Source organism: Ascidiella aspersa, chromosome 9 (assembly GCF_963924565.1).
Source record: "Ascidiella aspersa chromosome 9, kaAscAspe10.2, whole genome shotgun sequence".
NCBI classification, from domain to species: Eukaryota; Metazoa; Chordata; class Ascidiacea; order Phlebobranchia; family Ascidiidae; genus Ascidiella; species Ascidiella aspersa.
In genome coordinates, this window is record NC_139455.1 from 20,698,338 (window position 1) to 20,716,868 (window position 18,531).

The window sequence follows — 18,531 nt, forward strand, 5'->3', positions numbered from 1 at the left end:
CAACACTTACCAAAATACAGCTTGGGTTCAAATTACTTTCAATTAACACAGCAAACGTAACTTTACACACTTAAGCTTTTAAATAACTCTGTAACATTAACAATAAAACATTAGCAGCATAAAAATTCAGCAAACAAAACGGCTACGTTTCCAACAAAAATCAAAAAACGAGGCGACATCGTGACCGCATGAGGCAGTGTATTTAACCATTTAAATTACACAAAAAAGGGAACAGTTTACAATAATGTAGATTTACGATGTAACACTTATTTGTTTTTATTTTGAAAAAAGCGCATGCAGGGCGCATTTTTATTGGTAGAATAAAGTTAAGTAAGTTTTTCCGCTGGTAAGCGCAAATAAAGCAACTCAGGCAACAACTTTATAGGTGTGGGATTATTATTTTTTCTTTACATCTGTCAAAAACGACAAGTTTTTTTTAAGTTTTGCTATGTTGCCAAGAATAACCGGGATTATAAAAAAATTCCCGATATTCGGGATGGTTAATTTGCAAGAAATCCCGGGAATTTCCCGTCGAAAGATTCCCGGAGAGGAACCCTAATTTGAATTATTATAATACTTAGTGATCAATTTGAGGGGTGGGTTTATGTTTAGGAAAAGGGTTGTGGTATCTCCTATTCTAGCCATTTAGGTCTTATTCTGACGGGTTCAAGTCTTATTTCAGGTTAAACGTTATAACAAGTATTAGGTAGTAGGCCTATTTTGGTCTTAATCCGAACTGTGTTTTATACCGGGGTTGCTGTTCTAATTTCAGTCTTATAGCTGGGGTCGCTTTGGCCGTCTTAAGATATTTTAAGAAGGCCCTAAAATCAGAAAATAAAAAGTGTGAAACGTCCAATTTTCGGCGCCTTCGGTGCGTTTAATCAAATGGCGCCTATTTTTCCCTGGGTAGCCTGGAAAATTGCTTTTGTTGTGTATTGTCGATCTTCGTATATTTCGTAGGTTTGCCGCCGAATATTTTTGGCTCTGTTGGTGTGCCGCAAGTGAAAAAAGGTTGCGGAGCACTGGGCTACACCATAAAAGGTTTAGAGCTTAAATGACATACTATACACACATTCGGAGCCACAATAAGATTTAACAACGTTTGGTCTTAGACAAACAGCTGAAAACTGTATTTGCACAGTGCTCTATATCGCATAGTTAAAAGTCAAATAGGACATTTAAATCGGTTTGACTTGTAAACTGTAAAATTGAGATGGGTGAACGGTCTGGCTTCCACGGAACGATGCACGTAAAACATTACATCCGATAAAATAGTAAGTGGAACGACTGTTAAGGAGAGATTCATTCTTGATACTATGTCTATATTGTAAAGGCATACAAATTCTCTCGTTCGGGTTGAAGGACCTCGTTGAAGAAAACAACTTTCATTGTTAAGTCAGTGGTCCCCAGCCTCTGGGTCGCGACCCCAAGTGGGGTCACCTGACATTTTTTGTCGGGTCGCCATATACGCCATAAACATACTTCTGTTAAAGTATAAGATTTATGTATTTCGTTTTCTTTACAACAACGTCACACTAATAAACGTGACTGAGTGCATTTTCTACATATAATTGCTGATATAGCTCTAAAAAAGCGCTAAATCAGATAACGGTACATTTAACAAAAACTAGCTTTGATTTAGCGCAGCATATAGCACTTTCCCTCGCAAATTGTTTCACTACGACTTTCTTTCGATGTGTTATAAAGAGCTGTTTTTTCAAAAATGGTTTGTGAAGCGGGATTCAGCGCAATGAGCTTATTACAAGCGAACGTGTGGATATAAAGGGCTGGTTTTTCAAAAACTTAACTTTTTGTTACTTAACTTGGCAAACGTGCTCATATAAGGAGTCCGCTTTATATTCTTAATTATCACAGCGAATGCAGAAAACGGCATTTGTTTTAACTCGTTTAAACTAACATAATCAAAAGTTTCAGTAAATATTTTCGTAATGAGTTCGATGCAATCAGCTTACCCGGCTCTATTAAATTTTCTTATTGAACCCCAATCCCGTTTTTAAACGGACGGTTTATGATTAGGGACAAAGCGCAATGAGCATAATAATCACGAAACATCGTAGGCCTATATTGCTTGGAAGTAGAGCATGACATGCGGCATGTTTATATAAAGTGGATGCCAAAACTAGTGGAGATACTATGCAGACGCAACCATAGAACTGAATGCAATTTATTGTTCAAACAAAAAGAAATATTTATGTTCCGTCGTGTGTTAAAATCAAATTTATTTTGTTGTGTATAATTTACGCTCGTACTGCTTTGTTCAAGCATTATCTGAATTTATTTTATTCGTATCTCAAAACAGTTGGGGTCGCAATGTAAATTATAACTGTATTTTATTTAAATTGGAGTCGCCTATTTAAAAGGTTGGAGACCACTGGTTTAAGTGATCTATAGGCATACGTTTCTGCGGCGTTAGCCTACAAACGCCTTAAAAAGGGCAATAAAGTATCAGCAACTTGGAAAAGTTAAAGTTTCATCGACTTGAAATAGACAAAACTTCTACAATAACGCCAGGGTAATTTGGAAAAAAAGGACTGCAGTGCTCGAAATGTACATATATATATTGTTTTGACATACTAGAATTGAAGCGACTGGAGTCAAACGCCATCCGTTTATATTTGTGATTGTCCGTTGTTTTTATTCACAGTGACAGTAATTTATGTGTGTCAACAGTGTTGTAATGACTTAAGTCACTGTTTGCGAATGACTTAAATTGACTTAAGTCTTTTGGGTGAATGACTTGACTTGAATTGAATCTTTTAGATTAGACAAATGACTTGGGTTGAAATGAAGTGTTTTCTTTAATCATTTTTTTTTTGTAAAATTGGGTTACTTATTCTAATCTTTGCCCATTGTTTGCTGTATATTGTGTTTTTGGTATTTTTAGTTAAGGCCTATTACTTTAATCGGACTGCATGGTTCACCCAATTTTAATTGACAAGGACTTGACTTGTATATGACTTGCTCTAATTCTGCCTTGACTTGTCATTTATTCAAAATGACTTGACTGGGACTTAAGTCATTTCAAAATGACTTGCTTACAACACTGTGTATCAGTGCTCAACAACCGAAGTGCGTGCCGCGGTGTTTCAAAGGAAGTAGAACCGTTCACGAAGCAAATCTTTTTACCCGGTTTGTGCTAACTTTCTACAAACCGTAAACGCACCCGACCTTTTTTGTAACATTTTAAGGAGTCGAACCTGGAACTGAACCGAATATCAAACAAAACCACAAAGCAGTCTAAATCGTAACCGAACCTGTTATAAAACAGCTTGGCTTCAGCATGACGTGACAACTTATATTTTAAGAGTCAATTTATACTGAACAGAACCACAAAGGATATAAAAAATATCTCTTAAAATTTTTTTTTTACCCTTTGTGGTTCTGTTTGAATCTTACGACATGTATAAAAGTTCAACAACTGCAGTGTTGGAACAGGTTTAGATACAACACCAAAGGGTTGGAGGGACAAGGCAATTTCGATTTCGAGTTGAAAGGGCGTTTCGTTCTGCTGAATTTGGCTGAAGACTGGACGACACAGTCGCGTTACAGCTGGCGACGTCCTTTCAGGGATGGCGAACCACTGTCCTCACTTTGTGACCCACCACAAATTTTTGATGACCCACTTGTCTCTCTAGAAATAACGAAATGTTTTCAATCATTTTCATGAAGGGATAAATGTAAACAAAACACTTCTTCGTTAGATAGCACTATACTGTTTAAATCAGGGCTGGCAAATCTGTGGGTCGCGCAAAAGTGTTTTAGGGTGACGGGTAGGCCTACATTAACAGCACTTCAACAAATGCGTGCAGAAAAGCTAAAAGCATTCTGTTTATCGCTGTAAAACGGGAAGGTTGGTGGTCCTTTAATTTATGGGAAGTTAAAAGTTCCCAGAATAAAAGTTCTAAAAAACCTGGTCAACCATGCTAAAAAGCTTTCTGCTGAACTCCTGTGGACCAACTAGGGTCTGTACAGCTGTTTTAGAGGGTATACGCAAGGAGAATTGGTCTTGTTTTTTAACATTAGGCTTTAGCGAATTTTTTAAACATTAGGCCATTTTTAAAACATTCTGTCATCATTTTTGTCTTTAGTTATGCCTTATTATTCAATCATATAGCGTGTTTTATGGAGTCTCTTGTGACATCATTAAGCATCTATTATGCTGTAGCAGACCTATTATCAGCAAATCGATCACATAAGTCAAAAATTTGTTACATTAGAAAGAATCATGACTGCACTAGTGCACTGCAAGACACATGGGGCAACTGACCCTTTATATGGTCGCGAAATATCAAAATAATTGCGACGGGTCGACCAGGCAAGTTTTTACAAAAGTTTGGGTATCGCTGAGTTAAAGGGAAAAGGCGGAACACGTTTCATTTATTTTTTTATTTGAAAAAAAAACCCTCGATAAGTCAGCAACTAAAAAAAACAACGTTTTTTAGGGTATTGGAAGAAAAATATTACGTCACCAAGCAAAGAATCAAAAGATAAATCGGCAAGTTAACAAACAAAAAAGTTGTTTTACAGAAGATCGGTACAAAGTATGTTAAGTCGACAAATAAAAAATCGAGAGAAAAACGGTAGATTGGCTAACGTTTTCAGAAGTTTGGTTAAGGAATGGATGGCGAGTTTGCAAACAAAAAAACGTTTTTCAGTAGTTTGGTTAAAGAATGGTAAGTTTGCAAACAAAAAACGTTTTTCAAAAGTTTGGTTAAAGAATGGATGGTGAGTTTGCAAACAAAAAACGTTTTTCAGAAGTTTGGTGAAAGAATGGTAAGTTTGCAAACAAAAAAACGTTTTTCAGAAGTTTGGTGAAAGAATGGTAAGTTTGCAAACAAAAAACGTTTTTCAAAAGTTTGGTTAAAGAATGGATGGTAAGTTTGCAAACAAAAAACGTTTTTTAGAAGTTTGGTGATAGAATGCTAAGTTTGCAAACAAAAAAACGTTTTTCAGAAGTTTGGTGAAAGAATGGTAAGTTTGCAAACAAAAAACGTTTTTCAGAAGTTTGGTGAAAGAATGGTAAGTTTGCAAACAAAAAACGTTTTTTAGAAGTTTGGTGATAGAATGCTAAGTTTGCAAACAAAAAAACGTTTTTCAGAAGTTTGGTGAAAGAATGGTAAGTTTGCAAACAAAAAACGTTTTTCAGAAGTTTGGTGAAAGAATGGTAAGTTTGCAAACAAAAAACGTTTTTCAAAAGTTTGGTGAAAGAATGGTAAGTTTGCAAACAAAAAACGTTTTTCAAAAGTTTGGTGAAAGAATGGATGGTGAGTTTGCAAACAAAAAAACGTTTTTCAGAAGTTTGGTGAAAGAATGGTAAGTTTGCAAACAAAAAAACGTTTTTCAGAAGTTTGGTGAAAGAATGGTAAGTTTGCAAACAAAAAACGTTTTTCAAAAGTTTGGTTAAAGAATGGATGGTAAGTTTGCAAACAAAAAACGTTTTTTAGAAGTTTGGTGATAGAATGCTAAGTTTGCAAACAAAAAAACGTTTTTCAGAAGTTTGGTGAAAGAATGGTAAGTTTGCAAACAAAAAACGTTTTTCAGAAGTTTGGTGAAAGAATGGTAAGTTTGCAAACAAAAAACGTTTTTTAGAAGTTTGGTGATAGAATGCTAAGTTTGCAAACAAAAAAACGTTTTTCAGAAGTTTGGTGAAAGAATGGTAAGTTTGCAAACAAAAAACGTTTTTCAGAAGTTTGGTGAAAGAATGGTAAGTTTGCAAACAAAAAACGTTTTTCAAAAGTTTGGTGAAAGAATGGTAAGTTTGCAAACAAAAAACGTTTTTCAGATGTTTGGTGAAAGAATGGTAAGTTTGCAAACAAAAAAACGTTTTTCAGAAGTTTGGTGAAAGAATGGTAAGTTTGCAAACAAAAAACGTTTTTCAAAAGTTTGGTTAAAGAATGGATGGTGAGTTTGCAAACAAAAAAACGTTTTTCAGAAGTTTGGTGAAAGAATGGATGGTAAGTTTGCAAACAAAAAACGGTTTTAGAAGTATGGTTGAATAATGGTAAGTTTGCGAACAAAAAAACGTTATTCAGAAGTTTGGTGAAAGAATGATAAGTTTGCAAACAAAAAACGTTTTTCAGAAGTTTGGTGAAAGAATGGATTGTAAGTTTGCAAACAAAAAAACGTATTTCAGAAGTTTGGTGAAAGAATGGTAAGTTTGCAAACAAAAAACGTTTTTCAAAACTTTGGTTAAAGAATGGATGGTGAGTTTGCAAACAAAAAAACGTTTTTCAGAAGTTTGGTGAAAGAATGGTAAGTTTGCAAACAAACAACGTTTTTCAAAAGTTTGGTTAAAGAATGGATGGTGAGTTTGCAAATAAAAAACATTTTTTAGAAGTTTGGTGAAAGAATGTTAAGTTTGCAAACAAAAAAACGTTTTTCAGAAGTTTGGTGAAAGAATGGATGGTAAGTTTGCAAACAAAAAAACGTTTTTCAGAAGTTTGGTGAAAGAATGTTAAGTTTGCAAACAAAAAACGTTTTTCAAATGTTTGGTTAAAGAATGGATGGTGAGTTTGCAAACAAAAAAACGTTTTTCAGAAGTTTGGTGAAAGAATGGTAAGTTTGCAAACAAAAAACGTTTTTCAAAAGTTTGGTTAAAGAATGGATGGTAAGTTTGCAAACAAAAAACGTTTTTCAGAAGTTTGGTGAACGAATGGTAAGTTTGCAAACAAAAAAACGTTTTTCAGAAGTTTGGTGAAAGAATAGTAAGTTTGCAAACAAAAAACGTTTTTCAAAAGTTTGGTTAAAGAATGGATGGTGAGTTTGCAAACAAAAAAACGTTTTTCAGAAGTTTGGTGAAAGAATGGTAAGTTTGCAAACAAAAAAACGTTTTTCAGAAGTTTGGTGAAAGAATGGTAAGTTTGCAAACAAAAAAACGTTTTTCAGTAGTTTGGTGAAAGAATGGTAAGTTTGCAAAAAAAAAAAAAGTTTTTCAGAAGTTTGGTGAAAGAATGGTAAGTTTGCAAACAAAAAAACGTTTTTCAGAAGTTTGGTGAAAGAATGGTAAGTTTGCAAACAAAAAACGTTTTTCAAAAGTTTGGTTAAAGAATGGATGGTAAGTTTGCAAACAAAAAAACGTTTTTCAGAAGTTTGGTGAAAGAATGGTAAGTTTGCAAACAAAAAACGTTTTTCAAAAGTTTGGTTAAAGAATGGATGGTAAGTTTGCAAACAAAAAAACGTTTTTCAGAAGTTTGGTGAAAGAATGGTAAGTTTGCAAACAAAAAACGGTTTTAGAAGTATGGTTGAATAATGGTAAGTTTGCGAACAAAAAAACGTTATTCAGAAGTTTGGTGAAAGAATGATAAGTTTGCAAACAAAAAACGTTTTTCAGAAGTTTGGTGAAAGAATGGATTGTAAGTTTGCAAACAAAAAAACGTATTTCAGAAGTTTGGTGAAAGAATGGTAAGTTTGCAAACAAAAAACGTTTTTCAAAACTTTGGTTAAAGAATGGATGGTGAGTTTGCAAACAAAAAAACGTTTTTCAGAAGTTTGGTGAAAGAATGGTAAGTTTGCAAACAAAAAACGTTTTTCAAAAGTTTGGTTAAAGAATGGATGGTGAGTTTGCAAATAAAAAACGTTTTTTAGAAGTTTGGTGAAAGAATGTTAAGTTTGCAAACAAAAAAACGTTTTTCAGAAGTTTGGTGAAAGAATGGATGGTAAGTTTGCAAACAAAAAAACGTTTTTCAGAAGTTTGGTGAAAGAATGTTAAGTTTGCAAACAAAAAACGTTTTTCAAATGTTTGGTTAAAGAATGGATGGTGAGTTTGCAAACAAAAAAACGTTTTTCAGAAGTTTGGTGAAAGAATGGTAAGTTTGCAAACAAAAAACGTTTTTCAAAAGTTTGGTTAAAGAATGGATGGTAAGTTTGCAAACAAAAAACGTTTTTCAGAAGTTTGGTGAAAGAATGGTAAGTTTGCAAACAAAAAAACGTTTTTCAGAAGTTTGGTGAAAGAATGGTAAGTTTGCAAACAAAAAACGTTTTTCAAAAGTTTGGTTAAAGAATGGATGGTGAGTTTGCAAACAAAAAAACGTTTTTCAGAAGTTTGGTGAAAGAATGGTAAGTTTGCAAACAAAAAAACATTTTTCAGAAGTTTGGTGAAAGAATGGTAAGTTTGCAAACAAAAAAACGTTTTTCAGTAGTTTGGTGAAAGAATGGTAAGTTTGCAAACAAAAAAACGTTTTTCAGAAGTTTGGTGAAAGAATGGTAAGTTTGCAAACAAAAAAACGTTTTTCAGAAGTTTGGTGAAAGAATGGTAAGTTTGCAAACAAAAAACGTTTTTCAAAAGTTTGGTTAAAGAATGGATGGTAAGTTTGCAAACAAAAAAACGTTTTTCAGAAGTTTGGTGAAAGAATGGTAAGTTTGCAAACAAAAAACGTTTTTCAAAAGTTTGGTTAAAGAATGGATGGTGAGTTTGCAAACAAAAAAACGTTTTTCAGAAGTTTAGTGAAAGGATGGTAAGTTTGCAAACAAAAAACGTTTTTCAAAAGTTTGGTTAAAGAATGGATGGTGAGATTGCAAACAAAAAAACGTTTTTCAGAAGTTTGGTGAAAGAATGGTAAGTTTGCAAACAAAAAACGTTTTTCCAAAGTTTGGTTAAAGAATGGATGGTAAGTTTGCAATCAAAAAACGTTTTTTAGAAGTTTGGTGAAAGAATGTTAAGTTTGCAAACAAAAAAACGTTTTTCAGAAGTTTGGTGAAAGAATGTTAAGTTTGCAAACAAAAAACGTTTTTCAGAAGTTTGGTGAAAGAATGTTAAGTTTGCAAACAAAAAACGTTTTTCAGAAGTTTGGTGAAAGAATGTTAAGTTTGCAAACAAAAAACCTTTTTCAGAAGTTTGGTGAAAGAATGTTAAGTTTGCAAACAAAAAAACGTTTTTGAAATTTCTTTGAGTAACGTGCAAACATTTCAGATCAATATCTTCCAAAAAATATATATTACACGCAGGGCCGGATTAAGGGTGCTGTAGGCCTGAGGCTATATACCAGGGAAGGGCCTAATTTTGCAAACGAAACTCCAAAAGTAGTCAAAATGCATACATGAAAACTTGAAATTATTAACTGCAAAATACACAAACCTACTATAAAAACACGTAATAAATGTAATTAAGTGATTTTTAGATGTCGTAACGTGAAGTTTAATCTACCCTTCAACATGCCACAGCATTTAACTCAAAATGTAAGAAGAGAAAAGTTGAATAAATGCACCTATTTTCTAATTATTTAACAAATCAGTCATTTTAAATCAAACTAACTTAGTTAGTCATTGCAAAGTTTGTTTTTGGACTCCGCAGGTGTATTTTTGTATTCGACTTTTTTTGTCAGCTGTCACTACATTCGCCGAGATGATTCCTAAATTTTATTTTAATAATGCGTTAATATTATTTGCAAAAATAGCTGAATGTTGGCCTTAAACTTGACCTTGAGTAACCCAGTAGAACACCCTGCGCTATTTACGATGGAATGTTCTTTTCCAAACTCTTTAAGGAAATTGGGAAATCTCTGCACTAGGCATTACAAGTTAGTTGCTTGCCCAACAGCATTCGACGGAAACTTAAAGATTAGGCGAAGGTTATCGTCAAGTAAATGGCTGCCCGCTGACGCTAAACCACATGGCTACATATATAAAGCAGCACAGTGATTGTTTCGCCACAGCGATAGGCCTTTATCCAATCTTGTCACTCGCAAACGTACGATTAGGCGTAAAACTTCGCGACAAAACGTAGTAAAGGATCCACTATTCTACTTGGAATATCCCTACTTGCGAGTAAATCAAAGAGCGTGTCAGAAAAATGAGTTACAATACGTTACAAGAATGGTCATAATTAAAACCACAAATTTAAGTTAACAGGCAAATTTTATAAATAAATACATTTTGTAGTTGGGTTTTGCAAACTACGACCTATATAGCTAGAGAGTTATGTCCGTGGCCTTCCAATGACCTCTCCGTGGTCACCAAGGGGGCTGAGGGTTACAGTTGACAAACCCAAGATTCTAAAACAAAATAAAAATCTATTAGATGACATATTAGTTTTACTTTTTTGCCTCAAAAATCGTTTTATTGTCTCAATCTTCAAATATCTATTTGAAATGGAAAAAAATCCCCTAGTCACTAGCTGGTCCCTATGATCCACTGGACCTACATCTCCCCTATTACAATGTACGGTAGCCTATATTTTAAATTACATTTTCCATGCCTTACAGCTAGCATACGTATAGGTTGGTTTACACTAAATGCGTTTTGCTTCTAGCGTTAGCGTCTGGCGCAAAACGCTAGCGTCGTCTAATTTAAACTTAAAGGGTTGCCAGCGTTAACGGCAAATTTCCTCGCTCCTCACCGAAAGCGTCAAATTTGAACTGTTTCAACTTCTGCAAACAAGATTTTAAAAACGTTTTACTTTAACGCCAGACGCGTCTATTGTAAACCAACCTTATGAATGATGCCATCGACATTCAAACCTCTAACAACATCACTATCTATGCTTAAAAGGGACTCCAGGACCGAAATAAGAACAACATCAACGTCACAATAAAACACACTTCTGAATAAGACCAAATTAGGACCAATACCTAACAGTAGTAGTACCGTCTAAATTAAAATAAGTAATTTAGGACGTATTTTGACAGATTTAGATCTTAGACGATTTTGATTTTATTCTGTACTGGGCAGGAATCTGCGTATTTCTTTTTTTTATGACATTGGTGGTAATACTATGGGTTAATAGATTTTTCTGCTTTAGGTATTGTTGGTTTTTAGGTTTTATTGTGTGTTCCCCTTAAAAGGGACAGCACAGAACGTAGATAAATAATTCTTTACTCGTTTGCAGCATAAATCAAACGATTTATTTATCTACTCACACATAAGGCACATATTGACAGGACTCAGTCATTCGTTTTTAAGCAAAAACTGCACTGTAAAGGTACTGGGTCTGTATTATTATCAGACTTACAAAAACTTAACCCTAAAAAATTGAGGGCCGAATTTTTCCATGGCCTAAGGCTATAGTCTTATTAACCTATTGGTTATTCCGGCCCTGATTACACGGTAAACTTTCAAGCTGCTTGATTGACTTTGGTGGAACAACGGCCGGCCAGTAGGCTGCAGTAGGCTAAACACAATTTTTTTTCCGAAAATCAGAAGAAAATGATATGCGCCACAAACACACCAAAAAGTTGTTTTCTGCAGGATTTGTGAGGTAGTGGGCATCAGTGACTTGACTTGACTTAAGTCTTATGACCAAAATTACTTGACTTGACTTAAGAATTTTTGATAAATGGCCTGACTTGGACAAGTCATTTTATCAAATAACTAGGGATTAAATTAAGTGTTTGGAGCATAATGGTTGGAGGTTGTAGTAAGACGTAATAAGAATATCAAAGCCCATACAGAAGTAGGTATCATTTTGGACGTTTCGAATAACTCTTTATTCATTTTCAACATAGAGAGAAGTCACTGATGGAAGTGTATATATAGTGCAAAGGCAGACATCAGAAAGAAGGAAACGTGGATAGACACATAATCTAAACCGGATGTGCGGCGATTAGAAGGTAGGTCGCCGATAGCAGATAAGGCCATCCACGTGATCAGATGTTGAAAAGATAGAGTGGTATAGAAGCTTGGTCTGCGTTAATTTCCGGGTTGTGCCGTGTTATTTCAACGGTTTCCTTAATCAAAAGACGACGCCAACACCGACTTGTCGCAAGAATCTTGGGGTTTTTAAAATCGATTTTGTGACCAGGATTTTGATGCAAATGCCTTGCCACGTCTGTGTCCTGCGTGGACCGTGATGAAGGGTCGTGGTTGTCCATACGCACTTGTAGGTTACGCTTGGTTTGTCCAATATAAGTAGATCCGCACGAACATTGCACTTTGTATATAACTCCTGAACGACGTAACACATGCTGGTGGTCCTTGTGCATAAAAAACGAACTGATAGGTGTGGTTTCGTGGCTGAAAATAAATTTGACTTTATTTTCGGTGTTGCGCGCTACGAAGGTAGTAAGTTCTTTGCATACGTTCATCGATGTTTTACCAATAAACGGGAGCTTCATTGTGATGGTATACAACGTTTTGTTTTCTTCATGCTCTACCATTTTGTCTTGCACGTCCTTGTGTTTTTGGTCAAGAAACCTGTAAATGGCAGTATCAATAAACTGCTTGGGGTAACCATTCATCATCAACATTTTTGAAATATTGCGAAATTCGTGGTGCATCCCCATGTAAGTGTTACAAATTCTGTAAGCCCGGTGTAATAGGCTATTTATCAGGTTGCGCTTGTATTTAAATGGCACAAAACTTGACCATCTTGTTAGGAGGCCTGTATGGGTAGGCTTGCGATATACGTGAGTGCTGTGTCCATTAGGCATTTTCTTAACCAGTACATCCAGAAAGGGCAGATTATTTTCCTTTTCCCACTCACAGGTAAACTGGATATTTGGATGGATGCCATTTAGAGTGCAGAGAAAAGCCTCAATTTCATCACTGTTGTAGAATACGGCAAAAATGTCATCTACATAGCGGCATAAAAGATGGGGTTGTGCTGGGTTTTCCACGGTTTGATCAATTAACCAGTTCATGAAAACATCAGCAAGCAGAGGGGCGATCGGGGAACCCATTCTCTCTATGTTGAAAATGAATAAAGAGTTATTCGAAACGTCCAAAATGATACCTACTTCTGTATGGGCTTTGATATTCTTATTACGTCTTAAATTAAGTGTTGTTTTTTTATTTATTCCAAGTTATGTACATTAAACACTTTTATTACTGTATATTGCGTTTGTATTATTATTTTTGATTACGTTTTTGGTTTTACTCGAACGAATTAACCAAGTTGAATAGCTTAACGTTTCATTTTTATGTCATTTATCTTCTTTTTTGGGGTGTTTGGTGAAAGAATGGTAAGTTTGCAAACAAAAAACGTTTTTCAAAAGTTTGGTTAAAGAATGGATGGTGAGTTTGCAAACAAAAAAACGTTTTTCAGAAGTTTGGTGAAAGAATGGATGGTAAGTTTGCAAACAAAAAACGGTTTTAGAAGTATGGTTGAATAATGGTAAGTTTGCGAACAAAAAAACGTTATTCAGAAGTTTGGTGAAAGAATGATAAGTTTGCAAACAAAAAACGTTTTTCAGAAGTTTGGTGAAAGAATGGATTGTAAGTTTGCAAACAAAAAAACGTATTTCAGAAGTTTGGTGAAAGAATGGTAAGTTTGCAAACAAAAAACGTTTTTCAAAACTTTGGTTAAAGAATGGATGGTGAGTTTGCAAACAAAAAAACGTTTTTCAGAAGTTTGGTGAAAGAATGGTAAGTTTGCAAACAAACAACGTTTTTCAAAAGTTTGGTTAAAGAATGGATGGTGAGTTTGCAAATAAAAAACATTTTTTAGAAGTTTGGTGAAAGAATGTTAAGTTTGCAAACAAAAAAACGTTTTTCAGAAGTTTGGTGAAAGAATGGATGGTAAGTTTGCAAACAAAAAAACGTTTTTCAGAAGTTTGGTGAAAGAATGTTAAGTTTGCAAACAAAAAACGTTTTTCAAATGTTTGGTTAAAGAATGGATGGTGAGTTTGCAAACAAAAAAACGTTTTTCAGAAGTTTGGTGAAAGAATGGTAAGTTTGCAAACAAAAAACGTTTTTCAAAAGTTTGGTTAAAGAATGGATGGTAAGTTTGCAAACAAAAAACGTTTTTCAGAAGTTTGGTGAACGAATGGTAAGTTTGCAAACAAAAAAACGTTTTTCAGAAGTTTGGTGAAAGAATAGTAAGTTTGCAAACAAAAAACGTTTTTCAAAAGTTTGGTTAAAGAATGGATGGTGAGTTTGCAAACAAAAAAACGTTTTTCAGAAGTTTGGTGAAAGAATGGTAAGTTTGCAAACAAAAAAACGTTTTTCAGAAGTTTGGTGAAAGAATGGTAAGTTTGCAAACAAAAAAACGTTTTTCAGTAGTTTGGTGAAAGAATGGTAAGTTTGCAAAAAAAAAAAAGTTTTTCAGAAGTTTGGTGAAAGAATGGTAAGTTTGCAAACAAAAAAACGTTTTTCAGAAGTTTGGTGAAAGAATGGTAAGTTTGCAAACAAAAAACGTTTTTCAAAAGTTTGGTTAAAGAATGGATGGTAAGTTTGCAAACAAAAAAACGTTTTTCAGAAGTTTGGTGAAAGAATGGTAAGTTTGCAAACAAAAAACGTTTTTCAAAAGTTTGGTTAAAGAATGGATGGTAAGTTTGCAAACAAAAAAACGTTTTTCAGAAGTTTGGTGAAAGAATGGTAAGTTTGCAAACAAAAAACGGTTTTAGAAGTATGGTTGAATAATGGTAAGTTTGCGAACAAAAAAACGTTATTCAGAAGTTTGGTGAAAGAATGATAAGTTTGCAAACAAAAAACGTTTTTCAGAAGTTTGGTGAAAGAATGGATTGTAAGTTTGCAAACAAAAAAACGTATTTCAGAAGTTTGGTGAAAGAATGGTAAGTTTGCAAACAAAAAACGTTTTTCAAAACTTTGGTTAAAGAATGGATGGTGAGTTTGCAAACAAAAAAACGTTTTTCAGAAGTTTGGTGAAAGAATGGTAAGTTTGCAAACAAAAAACGTTTTTCAAAAGTTTGGTTAAAGAATGGATGGTGAGTTTGCAAATAAAAAACGTTTTTTAGAAGTTTGGTGAAAGAATGTTAAGTTTGCAAACAAAAAAACGTTTTTCAGAAGTTTGGTGAAAGAATGGATGGTAAGTTTGCAAACAAAAAAACGTTTTTCAGAAGTTTGGTGAAAGAATGTTAAGTTTGCAAACAAAAAACGTTTTTCAAATGTTTGGTTAAAGAATGGATGGTGAGTTTGCAAACAAAAAAACGTTTTTCAGAAGTTTGGTGAAAGAATGGTAAGTTTGCAAACAAAAAACGTTTTTCAAAAGTTTGGTTAAAGAATGGATGGTAAGTTTGCAAACAAAAAACGTTTTTCAGAAGTTTGGTGAAAGAATGGTAAGTTTGCAAACAAAAAAACGTTTTTCAGAAGTTTGGTGAAAGAATGGTAAGTTTGCAAACAAAAAACGTTTTTCAAAAGTTTGGTTAAAGAATGGATGGTGAGTTTGCAAACAAAAAAACGTTTTTCAGAAGTTTGGTGAAAGAATGGTAAGTTTGCAAACAAAAAAACATTTTTCAGAAGTTTGGTGAAAGAATGGTAAGTTTGCAAACAAAAAAACGTTTTTCAGTAGTTTGGTGAAAGAATGGTAAGTTTGCAAACAAAAAAACGTTTTTCAGAAGTTTGGTGAAAGAATGGTAAGTTTGCAAACAAAAAAACGTTTTTCAGAAGTTTGGTGAAAGAATGGTAAGTTTGCAAACAAAAAACGTTTTTCAAAAGTTTGGTTAAAGAATGGATGGTAAGTTTGCAAACAAAAAAACGTTTTTCAGAAGTTTGGTGAAAGAATGGTAAGTTTGCAAACAAAAAACGTTTTTCAAAAGTTTGGTTAAAGAATGGATGGTGAGTTTGCAAACAAAAAAACGTTTTTCAGAAGTTTAGTGAAAGGATGGTAAGTTTGCAAACAAAAAACGTTTTTCAAAAGTTTGGTTAAAGAATGGATGGTGAGATTGCAAACAAAAAAACGTTTTTCAGAAGTTTGGTGAAAGAATGGTAAGTTTGCAAACAAAAAACGTTTTTCCAAAGTTTGGTTAAAGAATGGATGGTAAGTTTGCAATCAAAAAACGTTTTTTAGAAGTTTGGTGAAAGAATGTTAAGTTTGCAAACAAAAAAACGTTTTTCAGAAGTTTGGTGAAAGAATGTTAAGTTTGCAAACAAAAAACGTTTTTCAGAAGTTTGGTGAAAGAATGTTAAGTTTGCAAACAAAAAACGTTTTTCAGAAGTTTGGTGAAAGAATGTTAAGTTTGCAAACAAAAAACCTTTTTCAGAAGTTTGGTGAAAGAATGTTAAGTTTGCAAACAAAAAAACGTTTTTGAAATTTCTTTGAGTAACGTGCAAACATTTCAGATCAATATCTTCCAAAAAATATATATTACACGCAGGGCCGGATTAAGGGTGCTGTAGGCCTGAGGCTATATACCAGGGAAGGGCCTAATTTTGCAAACGAAACTCCAAAAGTAGTCAAAATGCATACATGAAAACTTGAAATTATTAACTGCAAAATACACAAACCTACTATAAAAACACGTAATAAATGTAATTAAGTGATTTTTAGATGTCGTAACGTGAAGTTTAATCTACCCTTCAACATGCCACAGCATTTAACTCAAAATGTAAGAAGAGAAAAGTTGAATAAATGCACCTATTTTCTAATTATTTAACAAATCAGTCATTTTAAATCAAACTAACTTAGTTAGTCATTGCAAAGTTTGTTTTTGGACTCCGCAGGTGTATTTTTGTATTCGACTTTTTTTGTCAGCTGTCACTACATTCGCCGAGATGATTCCTAAATTTTATTTTAATAATGCGTTAATATTATTTGCAAAAATAGCTGAATGTTGGCCTTAAACTTGACCTTGAGTAACCCAGTAGAACACCCTGCGCTATTTACGATGGAATGTTCTTTTCCAAACTCTTTAAGGAAATTGGGAAATCTCTGCACTAGGCATTACAAGTTAGTTGCTTGCCCAACAGCATTCGACGGAAACTTAAAGATTAGGCGAAGGTTATCGTCAAGTAAATGGCTGCCCGCTGACGCTAAACCACATGGCTACATATATAAAGCAGCACAGTGATTGTTTCGCCACAGCGATAGGCCTTTATCCAATCTTGTCACTCGCAAACGTACGATTAGGCGTAAAACTTCGCGACAAAACGTAGTAAAGGATCCACTATTCTACTTGGAATATCCCTACTTGCGAGTAAATCAAAGAGCGTGTCAGAAAAATGAGTTACAATACGTTACAAGAATGGTCATAATTAAAACCACAAATTTAAGTTAACAGGCAAATTTTATAAATAAATACATTTTGTAGTTGGGTTTTGCAAACTACGACCTATATAGCTAGAGAGTTATGTCCGTGGCCTTCCAATGACCTCTCCGTGGTCACCAAGGGGGCTGAGGGTTACAGTTGACAAACCCAAGATTCTAAAACAAAATAAAAATCTATTAGATGACATATTAGTTTTACTTTTTTGCCTCAAAAATCGTTTTATTGTCTCAATCTTCAAATATCTATTTGAAATGGAAAAAAATCCCCTAGTCACTAGCTGGTCCCTATGATCCACTGGACCTACATCTCCCCTATTACAATGTACGGTAGCCTATATTTTAAATTACATTTTCCATGCCTTACAGCTAGCATACGTATAGGTTGGTTTACACTAAATGCGTTTTGCTTCTAGCGTTAGCGTCTGGCGCAAAACGCTAGCGTCGTCTAATTTAAACTTAAAGGGTTGCCAGCGTTAACGGCAAATTTCCTCGCTCCTCACCGAAAGCGTCAAATTTGAACTGTTTCAACTTCTGCAAACAAGATTTTAAAAACGTTTTACTTTAACGCCAGACGCGTCTATTGTAAACCAACCTTATGAATGATGCCATCGACATTCAAACCTCTAACAACATCACTATCTATGCTTAAAAGGGACTCCAGGACCGAAATAAGAACAACATCAACGTCACAATAAAACACACTTCTGAATAAGACCAAATTAGGACCAATACCTAACAGTAGTAGTACCGTCTAAATTAAAATAAGTAATTTAGGACGTATTTTGACAGATTTAGATCTTAGACGATTTTGATTTTATTCTGTACTGGGCAGGAATCTGCGTATTTCTTTTTTTTATGACATTGGTGGTAATACTATGGGTTAATAGATTTTTCTGCTTTAGGTATTGTTGGTTTTTAGGTTTTATTGTGTGTTCCCCTTAAAAGGGACAGCACAGAACGTAGATAAATAATTCTTTACTCGTTTGCAGCATAAATCAAACGATTTATTTATCTACTCACACATAAGGCACATATTGACAGGACTCAGTCATTCGTTTTTAAGCAAAAACTGCACTGTAAAGGTACTGGGTCTGTATTATTATCAGACTTACAAAAACTTAACCCTAAAAAATTGAGGGCCGAATTTTTCCATGGCCTAAGGCTATAGTCTTATTAACCTATTGGTTATTCCGGCCCTGATTACACGGTAAACTTTCAAGCTGCTTGATTGACTTTGGTGGAACAACGGCCGGCCAGTAGGCTGCAGTAGGCTAAACACAATTTTTTTTCCGAAAATCAGAAGAAAATGATATGCGCCACAAACACACCAAAAAGTTGTTTTCTGCAGGATTTGTGAGGTAGTGGGCATCAGTGACTTGACTTGACTTAAGTCTTATGACCAAAATTACTTGACTTGACTTAAGAATTTTTGATAAATGGCCTGACTTGGACAAGTCATTTTATCAAATAACTAGGGATTAAATTAAGTGTTTGGAGCATAATGGTTGGAGGTTGTAGTAAGACGTAATAAGAATATCAAAGCCCATACAGAAGTAGGTATCATTTTGGACGTTTCGAATAACTCTTTATTCATTTTCAACATAGAGAGAAGTCACTGATGGAAGTGTATATAT

At 34.2% G+C, this 18,531-nt stretch overlaps 1 protein-coding gene across 1 annotated transcript; it reads right to left on the minus strand.

Moving 5' to 3' along the window:
* Positions 1-11,468: 11,468 nt before the first annotated feature.
* Positions 11,469-12,632, minus strand: LOC146133527 (uncharacterized). Its single transcript, XM_083397777.1, has one exon. The coding sequence runs from the start codon at positions 12,630-12,632 to the stop codon at positions 11,601-11,603; it is 1,032 nt and encodes a 343-aa protein (XP_083253903.1). The 3' UTR covers positions 11,469-11,600.
* Between the last annotated feature and the right edge of the window lie 5,899 nt (positions 12,633-18,531).